This window comes from Tetrao urogallus (assembly GCF_951394365.1).
Source record: "Tetrao urogallus genome assembly, chromosome: 1".
Classification (NCBI taxonomy): Eukaryota; Metazoa; Chordata; class Aves; order Galliformes; family Phasianidae; genus Tetrao; species Tetrao urogallus.
The window spans coordinates 192,404,772-192,417,804 of record NC_136813.1 but is presented as its reverse complement, the minus strand read 5'-3'; the positions used below and the strand labels follow the sequence as shown (position 1 = coordinate 192,417,804).

Genomic DNA, 13,033 nt, shown 5'->3' with positions numbered 1-13,033 from the left:
TTTGACATCTGCAGCTTTGCATGGGAGGGTGACAAGCAAGAGTCCATCAGGGTTGAGCACATCTCTGTTTGGGGAAATGTGATGGCAGCAGTTTCCAAAGATCAAAAAGCAAGGAAGGAGTTAATGGTTAATAAACTGCTTTCTTTCAGGTTAGAGATGATTTGTCCCCATGACTATAAAGTTGTTGGGTGAAAAGCAATCAAAGCCACACTGAAGACGCGCTACATTGGAAGGAAATGGGGTATACACATGGGTCTTATTCAAAAGTCAATCAAGTCAATCCTGTAGTGCTAATAGCCCATATAATTCTTTGTTGTTGTGGGTTTCTTTTTGCTTAGTTTAGTTTTTTTTTTTCTTCTTCTTTCTTTTTCTTTTTCAAATGATGAAAACTACCTAAGAATGAAGCCAAAGCATGGTGATGAATGCACTTATCATCCAGCAGATACTGGTGGAGCCATGTAGTGAAAGCCATCTCCATCTCCCATACTGCCAGCAGACGATGGGGCATATTTCTGTGACTATTTACCCATAAAATGCTTCACTGTTGGGCAAGGAGGCAAATCTGCACACTAGACATGGAGACTTCAGTGTGATTTTATTAGAGGAAAATAGAAAAGAGAGGCCAGTTCTTAAGGAAGAGAGATGAAAGAAGTCAAGCTGTCTGGTTCATCTCTATTGGACTGTTTTAGCTGTCACTGTCTGGCTACTGTGGCTCACCGATCCTTGCATTACTCTTTGCTTTCTGCGGAGCTCAGAGGGAAGATTTTTCCTGTACAATCTGAAAATATCAGAGCACAAAAATGAACCTCAGGAAAGGGCACTCTCAGGAGCTCGCAGGTGGCCCAAAGTCCCCAAAGTTTCTCCAAAGAATTACCTAACTTTGAAAAATGAAGGCTTTGTCATGAGCGTCCTTGCAGGTCTCCCTTTGTGCGTCTGTCTCTCCAGGAGCAGGACACTTTCCCACCTCTCCACAGCCTCTCTCACTCTTGCCAAGCTCAATTTCCTTCTGTGATTCATCGTTTAAGTCTAAACGTGGGCAGCTGGAGAGGATCTTATTAAAATTTCATCACCACAAACGTTCCACTACTGGGAAAAATAAGACACAGTGTCTCATGGTCATAGCACACCAGAAGCAAAACTCACATCCCAAATACACAGACGAAAGTTTTGACTTGCTCAGGAAGGCAAAGGCAATGTGATGATGCACAGTCCTGGATTTACACCAGGATTGCATAGAGGAGGGGGACGTGGATGCTCTGAAGGTCCATGGATGGGCAAAAAAGGATTTTCTGAGTTGCTTTGTCTCATGTTTAATAATCTCTGGGACTCAATTTACACTCCCAGGGCTGTGGATGTTGGACACTCGAGTCTGCCTATTCTCCATCTCACTCTAACCCAATGGCAAAGGACTCTTCCTCTCCCACAAAGCTCATTTCTGTTGGGATTTTCCTCTCCATTACACAGTTCTGGGAGTGTTTTTTGCCCCTGCTGACAGCTTGGCAGCTCCAAAAGGGATGCAGAGATCACATCAATGCCTTGGAAAGTCCCATGTCTTTAAGGTAGGACCTTGGTAATGCGTGCCAAATTTTTGTTGACCCAACCACTTTTTCAAGAACTACCAAGCTTTACCATTAACAGCTTATTGGGCATGAAATAGATTTTGGTTCCTGATGATTTCCCTCCAAGTGAAGAAAAAAAAATAACACCGGAGAAGAAATATTAATCTGACATCTTCCACATAGCCTTCACAGGTGGTTTTTGTTTGCTATCTCTGTGTCACATTTCCTACCCATTCTCCAAATAGGCATTTCATATAATAGAATCACAGAATCATTAAGGTTGGAAAAGACCACTTAGATCATCTAGTCTAACCATCAACCCATCACCACCATGCCCACTAAACCGTGTCCTGTGCACCGTGTGCATGGCGTGCGCCTGTAGTTATGTGGATATCACACGTCCAGTAGGAATAAACATCTGAAATGAAGAAAAAGTGCAAGAAATATAATGGCTGCATCTCTATTGTTGGGTTATATTGCTTCTCCAGCAATTTTTTGCTGCAGGAGTCATGGCCAAGGGCTGGCCACTTGGTTTCATGAGCCACATGGAGGTACTCAGGATGGCTTTAAGGGCAAAGTTGGACATATGCTGGGGACATGGAGACCTGGTGGTGGAGCTCCAAGTGTTGTGTAGGAAACACTCAAGGCAGGAGATGGGTGAACTAAACCCTGAGGGATCAGAAAGGATTTTCCTTGGTGGTTTCTGGAGTGAGACCAAGGCAGCTCTTGTCAATCACCAGTTCCTGGACAAGGAGTGTTTCTCCTTGGTTTTGCTCCAAACCCACGCAGTAATTCTGCTGGAGGTGAATCCATCCCAGTTTTTGCTCTTGCTCACCCCAGCTCAGAGCTGCCTGCCCAGCATCAAAGGATTTTGAGGATTTTTCAGTATTTTTCCTCCCTCTCCACAATGTCACAGCCATTGGGTTGCCATTCCATCTTTGCTATGGACAGAAGATAGTGCTCACCAACAGGATTCTTACCTTCACCAGCAGTGCTGCCAAGTGGCTGCATACACCAAAGTAGTGGCACAGTGATTGCTGTTACTCCACCAAGCAATGGATATCACCCAGAAGTCACCTCCATCACACAGACCAGACAAGGAGGATGGATGTTTTTGCAAGATGCACCTTGCTGATGCTTGGGTCCAGCCCTGCATTAACTCCATGCCCAATTGCATCTCCAGAGCCTAAATTACTCTCGCTCTGAAAATACTGGGTAATTAATTTACCTCACTGGATGTAATTAGGCTGGTGACACAGTGGTGAACTTCTTTGTTGCTTTTGACTCTGGCAGGAGTGAAGACAGGGACTTTTGTCAGCTCCCTCCCAAGCAACCTGTCTGCTTTCATCTGCCAGCAAGGCCAGAGGATGCTGGATGATGCTCGGGTCTTGGCTGTCATTGTGGCCGTTTCAAGGGCTGTATCATTACTGAATTACTCAATTACTCCAGTCCAGCCTCTTCATTTCTCACAGTCCATTTTCTTTTGTCAAGGTTGCTAAGGAACTACCTGCTGACTTTGGATACCTCGATCAGGCAAGTTTCTCCTCCCTGCACCTCCTTGCAAGGCTTTGCTGGCCTGATGTGCCAGACAGAGCTGAAATCCCAGTGCTAAGACGCTGAGTGTGCTTGAGCTATCAGTGCACATATGGCCATATATCTCATGCAGCTCCACAGCTGCAAAAGGAGTAGTGGGGCCACCCATGCTCTAAAATCACCCAGCACTTTGCAAACTCCACGAGGATTATTGAAGCTGACTTTATGTTAATTAAAACCCAAACGTGCATCTCTCCTCCTATGCTCTTCGCTTTTTATGGCCGTTCTCCAACGTGTGATGTTCAGGAATCTTCTGGCTTTGCCCCGTTTGGAGCAGCCCCAACTCCCTGCACCTGGAAAGCCAACAGCTTGCCAGCAAATCACTCGGCCCTAAAAGTCTCCCCGACCCCACAATCAAATCATTTCAAGAAACTCAATTAGAGTGACGTGACATTTCCAAGGAAACACCGAAGAGGCATTCCGGTAATATTTTGGCCCTGCCAAAACAGTTCAGATGGCAAATCAATAATAAATGTTTAAGGTTAGATGTATTAAAAAAAAAATAAAAATCAAGTTATCAATTTCCCATTATGCCTAAGCTCACAGAGCACTGATGGGAAATTCAAACTGCATTTAATACACCCAGCAGAGGACTGAACAGCTTGATATTATACACTTGCCTACAGTACTGGCTTCCACTCCCCAGCTCTTCCAGGCTGCTTTGAAGACTGGATTAAATCCCCCATCTGCCTGGTGAGCTGCTGCTTTGACCTGTATTGTCAGCATGGTTTATGACGAAAAGTCCTGAGCAAAGTCAGCCCCAGGAGGCTCTGCCCCTTTCCTTAACCATGAAATCAGGGAGCTAAATCGTAGAATCATGGAATGAATTGGGTTGGAAGGGACCTTTAAGATCATCTAGTTCCAACCTCCCTCCTATAGGCAGGGACACCTCCATCTAGACCAGGTTGCTCAAAGCCCCATCCAGCCTGGCCAATTCGACCACAAAATTTAGCTTTGAGATATGCTCTCTCCTGGCCAAGCATGGAACTCAAAACTGCCAAGAAATTCTGCACGTGAGGAGATGAAGCCCTATTTAAGCTGATGGCAGTAGACTCAAGAGCAAAAATTTGTCCCATTCCTTCAGTGTCCTGGGAATAATGAGGCAGAAAGAGAAATTCTGGGAATCCTTTGTGTTCTCAGGTGGGTACCAGATCTTGTGTCCATGGTCCCACATCCATGGTCCCAGGTCCATTGTCTCACCCACAGCTGCCTGCTGACCATCACTGTGCTGCTGATTCACAGCCATAAAAATTATCTTCATGCAATTACCATTGCTTATCTTCTCCTCAGACTTGATGTCAGCATAACATGCCTGCCAAGTGCTTTGCTGGCCTACAGAAATACACCCTCCTGTTCTCCAGTGCCCTGGTAAAATTGATAGGTGGACAAAGAAATGTGGGCCTGGGGCCACTCGGGGAGAAGCCAAGGGATGGAGGAAATCTTCCTGCCTTGTTTTTGATCTGCCCATATAAATATTTTTTGTTCCAATCCAGCTGTGGGCTGGTTTGCATCAGGAAGGATCATTCCATGTCCCTGTTCATTGCAGGGGAGTTGGACCAGATGTCCTGTAAGAGTCCCTTCCAACTCAAATGATTCTATGATTCTATGACTCAGGGCACGGGATGTTGCAGCCAGAGACATCCCAGCTCAGGTCAGTGTGGATGAACTGTTATACAGGTGCCCTTCCTACATCCAAGTCCCTTTTCTCCATCTCTTTTAAGGCTCTGAAATGTTCGCTCTGCAAAACTGTGGCATTTCAACACATTGTTCCCCTTGGCAAGTTTCCACCTGAAGATGAATTTTCCTACCTGTGCATGGTGACTGGTCTTTCTCAGTCCAATATCTCCTGGGCTGCAGCACCTGCACAGCTGGGCACCCCAGAAACATCGCTTTATGCTGTGGCCTCACCTGGAAACACAGCAAAGCTTTAATTTGGATGAGGCTGCAGCCAATATTTTGCTCAGCCAGGAACATTTTGTTTCTACTCTGAGGGAATTTCTTTTTTTTTTTTTTCTTTTGCTGTGATGCAGTGCCTGAATGTTTTTTTGTCTTGCCGAAGTACAGGAGAGACTGGAAATGTTAGTCTGAAAATGTCACTTCTCTTGTTTCCAGCTTTTACCAAATTCTATTTATCTATCTATCTATTTATTTATTTATTATTATCTATTATTTTGGTTGCAGAAGGAATGAAAAACCCAGATTTTTCTGCTAAACTCTCCTTGGAACCTGGGACATTGTGGGCAAGGGAAATCCTGCTGTTCTACCTGTAGCAATGAGGCAACCCTGCTCAGCCTGGGAAATCTGAGCTCAACCTTTTAATAAACACCCCTGATAATTTCCTATTTATTTCCCCCAGTTTCTCACCACCATAAATCCTCATTTAACCATTACATTCTCACCAAGGCTGTTTGGAGGAAGAAAGGCAATCCCCAGTGCAATCCTTGAAGACATGATGCAATGAGTGGTGTTGTTTTCAGGCACCACATTTCCTACCTCGATGCATCATGACAGTGCTTTTTTCACTCTTGTAGAAGACAGAATCTTCCACTTTTGTGGTTGCTTTGGCAAATTATGAGTATTTGAGGACACAGGAGAGACTTTCACGCTGTTGGATCTGCTTTGTCCCTTCCGGGAGTCCATGTTGTCCCATGATATGCACGTGGAGGAGATGTTACTGGACAGGACCCCTCTAATCTGGGCCCACAGGGACTCCAAAACCCAAAGGTTTACCCTCCCACTTGATCTCCACATCTCTCCTTGAAGACATGGAGATGGCATCTGTAGGGAGAAGTTCATTTGCTTTCTTATCATACAATCTGGGACAGAGAAATTGGACTTGCTGAAGACCAAGGGGAGTTTGTCTGCCATAGGATGGGGCTCAATCTACTCACTTGATTGGACACTGGGCAATGGAAATTTCCACTATTCTATCTGCCTTTCTTAAAAGGGTCACTGGTCCCGAGTTGAATTATGAGCTAGAAACGATACTCAGCAGCATTAACACACTTTTATTTTACAAAAATAAACTCATGGTAGGTGTCGCCTGGATTTGCACAGTCATGCTGCAGGACAAAGAGTACAGTTGTGAGCCTCTGGGCTTTCCTGAGCACTCAGATGATTCCCTCTCTTCATACCACTTTGTTTCCTGATCATAATTACAAGTATTCCAACATTGCCTCTTCTTCATGTTGAATGGCTTGTCTTGCTTGTTAAGTCTCCAAGATGTCCCAGAGAAACTTCTTGCAGCTTCATTTATCTTTGATTTATGCACGGCAACTGCAGCTGATCACCTCCCTCTGACTGGTGTCGGAAAGCAAGGAAAGAGAAAACAAAGGAGATGTTGGAGGTTGGATGTGGCATGGGCTTTATTTTGAACCTCCCCTGTCTGGAGAGGCTCAGGAGGTCTCTGATGCCATGGGATGTCCATGCCTGGTCACGTTGTGACATGCCAGACATTGATACAGCAAATATCCTGATCCAGGTCGGCTTTAGGAACTCTTCAGGGTCAGTGAGGAGAAATCATAAAATCGTTGTAGAATCATTCAAGTTGGAAGGGACCCCTAAAGGTCGTATAATCCAACTCCCCTGCAATGAACAGGGATACCTACAGCTTGATCAGGTTGCTCAGATCTCCGAGCCTGACTGTGAATGTCTCCAAGGATGGAGTACCTACCACATCTCTGGGCAAACTGTTCCAGTGCTTCTCTACCCTTGTGGTGGTCCACGGAGGACACTGACTTGGCCTGGTTTTGTAGGACTATCACTCCACAGTGGCTGCTTCTCTCTATAAAGGGAGATATGGAGCTGAAGATATCTACAGCTACTACAGGGAACCTATATGCTCATTTAATGCTCATGCCCCATGCTTGCAGCACTGGACATGAAGCAGATCATTTCTTACTCAGGGATTTAAAGCACTGAGAGTGACTTCCCCAGGTGTGGTGCACTGCAAAGAGACAGACCAGTAAATGTGAGTACTAGCCAGGCTAAGTGGGTGCCAACTAGCAGATGAACCTCATCAAAATCATTATTGTATTATTTGTTTTGGAGAACTAATACATTTCTTCTGCTGCCCAGAAGGATTTCTTCCATTTAAAGAAAAGGCTGAGAGAGGAGCACCTTTCTAGGAAAGCATTTCAGCTGCAGCTCATGTATTGCTTGGCAGCCGTAGCATTTGCATTACTGTCAGGGCCAGGAGGAGCTAATTTCATACAATCATAGAATAGCTTATGTTGGAGGGGACCTTAATGATCGTCTCATTCCAACTCTCCCACCATGGACAGGATTGCCAGCCATCAGATCAGGCTGTTCAGGATCCCCCTCCAACCTGGCCTTGAACGCCCCCAAGGAAATCTTCCACTGGTGCTTGTACGGACCCTCCACCTCACCCCCATGTCCACCCTGTGTTTCATCAAGCTCAAGGAAGGAGATGTTCAGGAGCTCTCAGGATGGGCTGGAGGGGATCTGAGTGGGGAGTCCACTGGGAGCAAGAGGAGAAGCAGACTTTGAAACTAGAGGCACCACTCCAAGTGAAACTTGGATGTATGGACGGAGAAGGTTATAAGATTGCCTGGGCGGGAAGGGTATGTCAAAAGCCACAACAGCTGGGCAGCCCATCCGGAGAAGTCTATGGGCAAATTGGCCTCCTCAAGGCCTTTGCTGCCATCCAAAGTGGCAACTCTGCCTTGAAAACATCCTTTTTCCCTACAGGTGAAAGGAACAGCTTCTCCTCCTTCTCCCCTTTTCATCTGACCTCACCACCATCCTCCCATGCTGCTCCAAATCATCCTTCTATCATCGTGGCTTATTAAAAGAAGCAGAGTAGCAGAGTTGCCCTCATCCTGCTGCGGCTTGCAGCCTGGGTCCTTGGTGGCACACCGTAAGGCAATGGAGGCAGACAGATCCTGGATGTGTTTTCCTGCTTCCTCCTAGGAGGAGGATCAGAGAGCCTAGTGGATTTCTCACCTGCTGAGATTTTGCACAGCCGTTCACACTTCCTTTTGGTTTCAAAGCGGTTGCTGTTCCCTTGGCATCCCCCAAAGATGAAGGGTCGACAGGCTTTTGCTGCTGGGTGGAAGTACCAGCGCAGGGTGTAGTGTCGACAGGAGCCCTCGTCCATTGGCTGTAGGCAGGGGGCTGCAGGGAGACACCCCACAACCACTCACATGTGGGATTTAGGTGGGAAAAGACCACCTTGGACAAACACATGGGGCTGGTGCAACGGCTCCCATTGTCCCACGGTCATCACAATGAGGTTGGAAGAGCAAAAGGGGCAGCAAGGACCAAGGGTGGATTCCCATAGTGGGATGAGCGCAAAGCTCCTCACTGTAGGGTTGGTTGCTTTCGGGGACATTGCACAGGAAACTCTCACCCTGCACTTTTTTTTGGTATGGTTGGACAACACAGAATGGTCTGAAATCACCCTCTACTTTCTTCACTACCAGAACAAATGCAGCTACTTTAAGCCAAGCGTGAAGCTGAGATTTGAACCTCTGCTTGCTGGCGTGTGTAGCTTTTTCAGCCCCACATCCCCTTGATCTCAGAGCCAAAAAGCACTTCCCACCCGAGTAGTGACTTCCCTAAATGTCACTTAATTCAGTTTATTTCACCTGGTAATTGATCGTGAGCTTCTCGGCGCTTGTACAGAGGAAGACCTCTTATTGGCTGCACACTGGAAGCTGCTGGGGAAGCAAACGGAAATCACACATAATAAGGGCACGCAAACAAATTAGCCATCATTTAAATATTGATCATTGGAGCCTTACATGGCTTTCTGCTGGCTATCAAGTTCCCTTAATAAATGTCATGGAGTTATTGGTGAGGCAGGGGGAAGAACTGGCAGCAATAAAATTCTTAATGGTATTTAACAACTCAGTCAAAAAGGTTGGGTGTTAGTCAGAGAAAATGGAAGTATTCGTGGTTGCTTGCAGGAGATAAATGTCAGGCTGGAGTTTTGTAAATCTGGAAGCTTTGAAAAGCCAGCGGCGATTGTAATCTGGCAGTAATAACCCTCCGACTGCAGAATCCTGTTAACATTTCCAGCGCCTATCGGCACTCATCACTTAGTGGAGCGATTTATGGGCCCTCCTGCCTCAGACCCAGGCTTTAATGGGATTGTCGGCTGGCGACGGCGGCAGCTGTGATTCAATAACATGTGGTACGCTCTGCCGATCTCAAACCGCCCCGATCCCAAACGCTGCCTTGATATAAAGTGAGTTTAAAGCCAGATGGATGACGTCTCCCAAGTGCAGCGCAGATATTAGGTGAGAGTTTGAGTGATGGGCAAGAGGAAAGCGGAGATGGTTGAGGCCAGCTTCAGGTTTAGCTGGATATGTGGGGATTATTTGTTCCTTAGAGGATTACATGGGGAAAAAAATGAGATAATCATCACTAGGTTTGACTTAAAACTCTTCCCAGAGCTCAGGAAAGTACCATCATGTGTAATAAAGGTAAAGATATTTAAAATGTAGGTCAACAACCTGTGTAGGCTTCCACTTGTTTTGAGGTTTGAAAGTATGTGTTATCGGAGTTACACTTTTTAAATATGTTCCAAAGTAGCAGAATTGATTGCCCAAATCATTTGTCTTTCGGAATGCATCTTGCCCTGTCAATACCTATCTCTCTGAGCTGAATCAGTGACTGTCCCACTCAGGGCTGCTCCCTTCATACAGCTCAACCCTCCTCCTCCAGTTGACAAAATCTGAGAAGTCGTGGTGTAAACATCTGAATTTCTGGTTTGCTGAACTGGAAGAAGTGAGAATCATAGAATCATAGAATCATAGAATCACCAAGGTTGGAAAAGACCTAAGAGATCATCCAGTCCAACCGTTCACCTATTCCCAATAGCTCCCACAACTCTCACTCTCCTCTCCCTGAGAGAGACTCCCTCTCTCCTGAGAGAGACTCAACTCTCCCCTCCTCTACTGCACTTTCTTGCGATATGTTTGGACTTTGAGTACTGAGTGAAGAAAACACTTCATAAGCAAGCCCATAATCCCCCTATTCCCGTCCACCACCATTTCTGCACAGTGCTTTCACTCTCTCCCAAAAATCAAGACTAAAAGGCAAATGTCGCAGATGAAGTCAGAAGGACCATGGGTGAATGCGGAGTGGTCTGAAGATGTGATGGATATGTGGGAAGGTGGTTCATATGAGTCACATTTGGTGAAGGTAATTTCCATCTTGCTGCCAAGATTCAGGGCAGAAATGCTCAGAAACTCCTAAAATCAATTATATCAAAGGCTTTGCTCACCTCCATTGAGTGTGCAGGGCACAGGGATGCCCATAGATCCCGGAAAAGCCACCCATGAATTATTAGCCCATGGGGATAGAAGGAGGTATAAGACTTGTATTTGCTGAAGGGATCTGATGGGTCATCAGGTCTCCATGATTGAGCAAAGATGTTCCTCACTCTAATGCTCATTACAGTGGTTCACAGAAAAAAAGGGTTGATGATCTGAAATTAAGCTGAAACTGCCCCATCCTGTCTTTTCTTTGGAGAGATGGTCATTCTTAGCCAAGCTTTAATGGAGCTCCTGATATCCAACAGATCCGTCTCCTGGGTTTTTCTGCCAGGACACCATCCCAGTTAATCCCAGAGTGGTCCTGGAGCAAACTGGGGATTCATCCTATCTGTGCCTGCAGGCCAGGCCATAACATCCTTCCACCCCTGTACAGACAGGACTGTACTGCATGCATCTGCAGAGCAGGACCTTGGTTGTTCTGTCTCCCCCTCTCTCTTGGCCAACATAAAGGGTGAGAAATAGAGCCAGTTGTTTTTCCATTAGCTGCAATCATGAGTTTTACCCATTAATATGTTCATGAGGCCCTGGGCAGAAATAGTCTGTAATAGCTTGAGTGTCTGGTCTCAAAGATGCAATTTTTGGCTGATAGAAAGCCCTACTAGAAGTTGCAAAGGACATGAGGGGGACAGCATCAGCCTGAAAATGTTGGCTGCTTTCTTCCAGCACTTAAAAATGTGTTCTTTGGTAGGTGGTGATCACCAATGGTGCCATGTGTGTTTGGCATTTCCCTCACCCACACACTGGAGTGTTGGATGATCTCACCTCTGAGTCACAGAGAAACACAGGGGATCTCACGTAGGAGCCCTTGTTGGAAATCCCATATCTGTGTCCTTTCTAACACAGAGGAAAGGAATTCAGCACTGGGTTCATGCTGTGTTCTGGGAGAGGTGAAGACATCATCTCCCATGATAGAAAAGCTCAAAAGCAATCAGCCAGGCAGCTGTACTTACCTCTCGTAAGAGAAGGTGTCTCCAGGAAGGACTCTGATGGTGTCATCCATGTGGTCATGCTCTGGGTTTTGTTAGGCATTTCCTCCCAGTTTTCACCATCCCTTCCAGGGTGTTTTTGAGGCTGAAAATACCCTTGAAGCTGCCTCTTGAGTTCAATTGCTTCCAGGCCTGTGGATTTAATTGCTGGGTCAGTAATGATGAAATCTGGCACCACAGTTTGACAGCTGAGCTCTCATGCTTAGAAAAATAATTGTAGTTCAACAAAGTGACTACTAGTATGGGAGAAAAGTCACAACTCAATGTTGCACCTTCAAAAACTCACAGACTCACAGGTGTGGCGTCAGATTAGGAAACCATTTTTCAAATCATATACGCTGTAAAGAAGGGCAAGAACTTATGGACAAATCATACTGTCTCCCATCTTCCCAAGGAAGGCTGGGATATGTTAAACTTACTCAGAATAAAGGTTGGTTTTAAAGGAAACTGTTCCTAAGGAGTGATGGAACTCATTGGTACCTCCATGGCTGTATTCACAGTGTCATTTGGGATAGAGTTCTGATTAAAGCTATAATTAAAGGTCTGTGGGACCTGTAGCATCTTCATGACACGTTGAGCTGTGCCAGTCTTCTTGGTGGATGGGCAGCATGTTAGCAGGGAAGGTCTTTTATGAAGTTTTGGCTTTATGTATGTACAGGGTTGGAAATTACAGGGTGGTAGATCTGATGGAGCCTGGCTGTGCAAAACTGACCCAGAAACATGTTTTAAAGCAATGTGGACCAGCAAACTGAATCCATTCCATATAAACTGTAGCATGTCCACTGTGGTTTTGATCTGGCTTTGCAAACTTACTGCTATTTCTAAAAAGATGCCTTGAACATGAGTTGGAGACAGGACGATGTGCTTCTGGCTGAGCATCTGGATAACACACAGAGCCCTTGGGTAACATCCGAGTTATGAATGCAAAACATTTCACCAAAGGTTTTTTTTGTAGGAGCACGGAGGCTTCTGTGTCCAAGAGCATTCAGCACGCAGGATTCATTTGCCCTGATTTATTACAGCAGCAAGTAGAGGCCAATGCAAGGGCAGGATCCCAGGGATGGGGCCATGGATAATACCAGGGAGAAATCTCTACCCTGATAGCTTTGCTTTCTAAATACAGAGCAGGAGAGGGGGACACAGAGTTTGGAAAGGACTATATTGTTCCTAATGTAATTGGGAATGTCCCATGCCAAGGGAGTCCCCATCTGCTCCGTGTGTCTGTGATTACATTGGCTCAGTACAACCAGAGCAAGGTGGCTGCCAAGCAGCTTGGCTATTTGCTTCTTGACCCATCTCTCTGTTTAGTAAGTCCCTGCCTTTGTGAAATGCTCTGCTTTATATACTATAAAACAATGTGCTATGAAGGCTAAAACAACAACAACAATAACAACAAAACAATTATGGAGGAAAAATTAAAGCAAATCCATTTCTGGAGAAGATATATTCATTTTAGAGGCAAGCTGCTGCTCATCCTTTGATTATGCCTGTTTTAAACACTGAACAGTTAGGGAAAGACTAACTGCAGTGGCTGCAAGGAGAGTGTCTGGTGCCATCCAAGTCAGTAATGCCCTCATGTTACAAAGCCCAA

The 13,033-nt window shown here is 45.7% G+C and overlaps 1 protein-coding gene across 1 annotated transcript in view; it reads right to left on the bottom strand.

Annotated features, from left to right (window-relative positions):
- Window positions 1-7,663: 7,663 nt before the first annotated feature.
- LOC306945110 (uncharacterized protein) overlaps window positions 7,664-13,033 on the bottom strand; it is a gene marked incomplete at both ends in the record, with an annotated part of 84,520 nt that continues 79,150 nt past the window's right edge. The window contains 4 exons of the mRNA XM_079533818.1: window positions 7,664-7,722; window positions 8,118-8,288; window positions 8,762-8,833; window positions 11,407-11,574. Coding sequence (XP_079389944.1) covers window positions 7,664-7,722; window positions 8,118-8,288; window positions 8,762-8,833; window positions 11,407-11,574 — 470 coding nt within the window. The remainder of the gene's footprint in view (window positions 7,723-8,117; window positions 8,289-8,761; window positions 8,834-11,406; window positions 11,575-13,033) is intronic.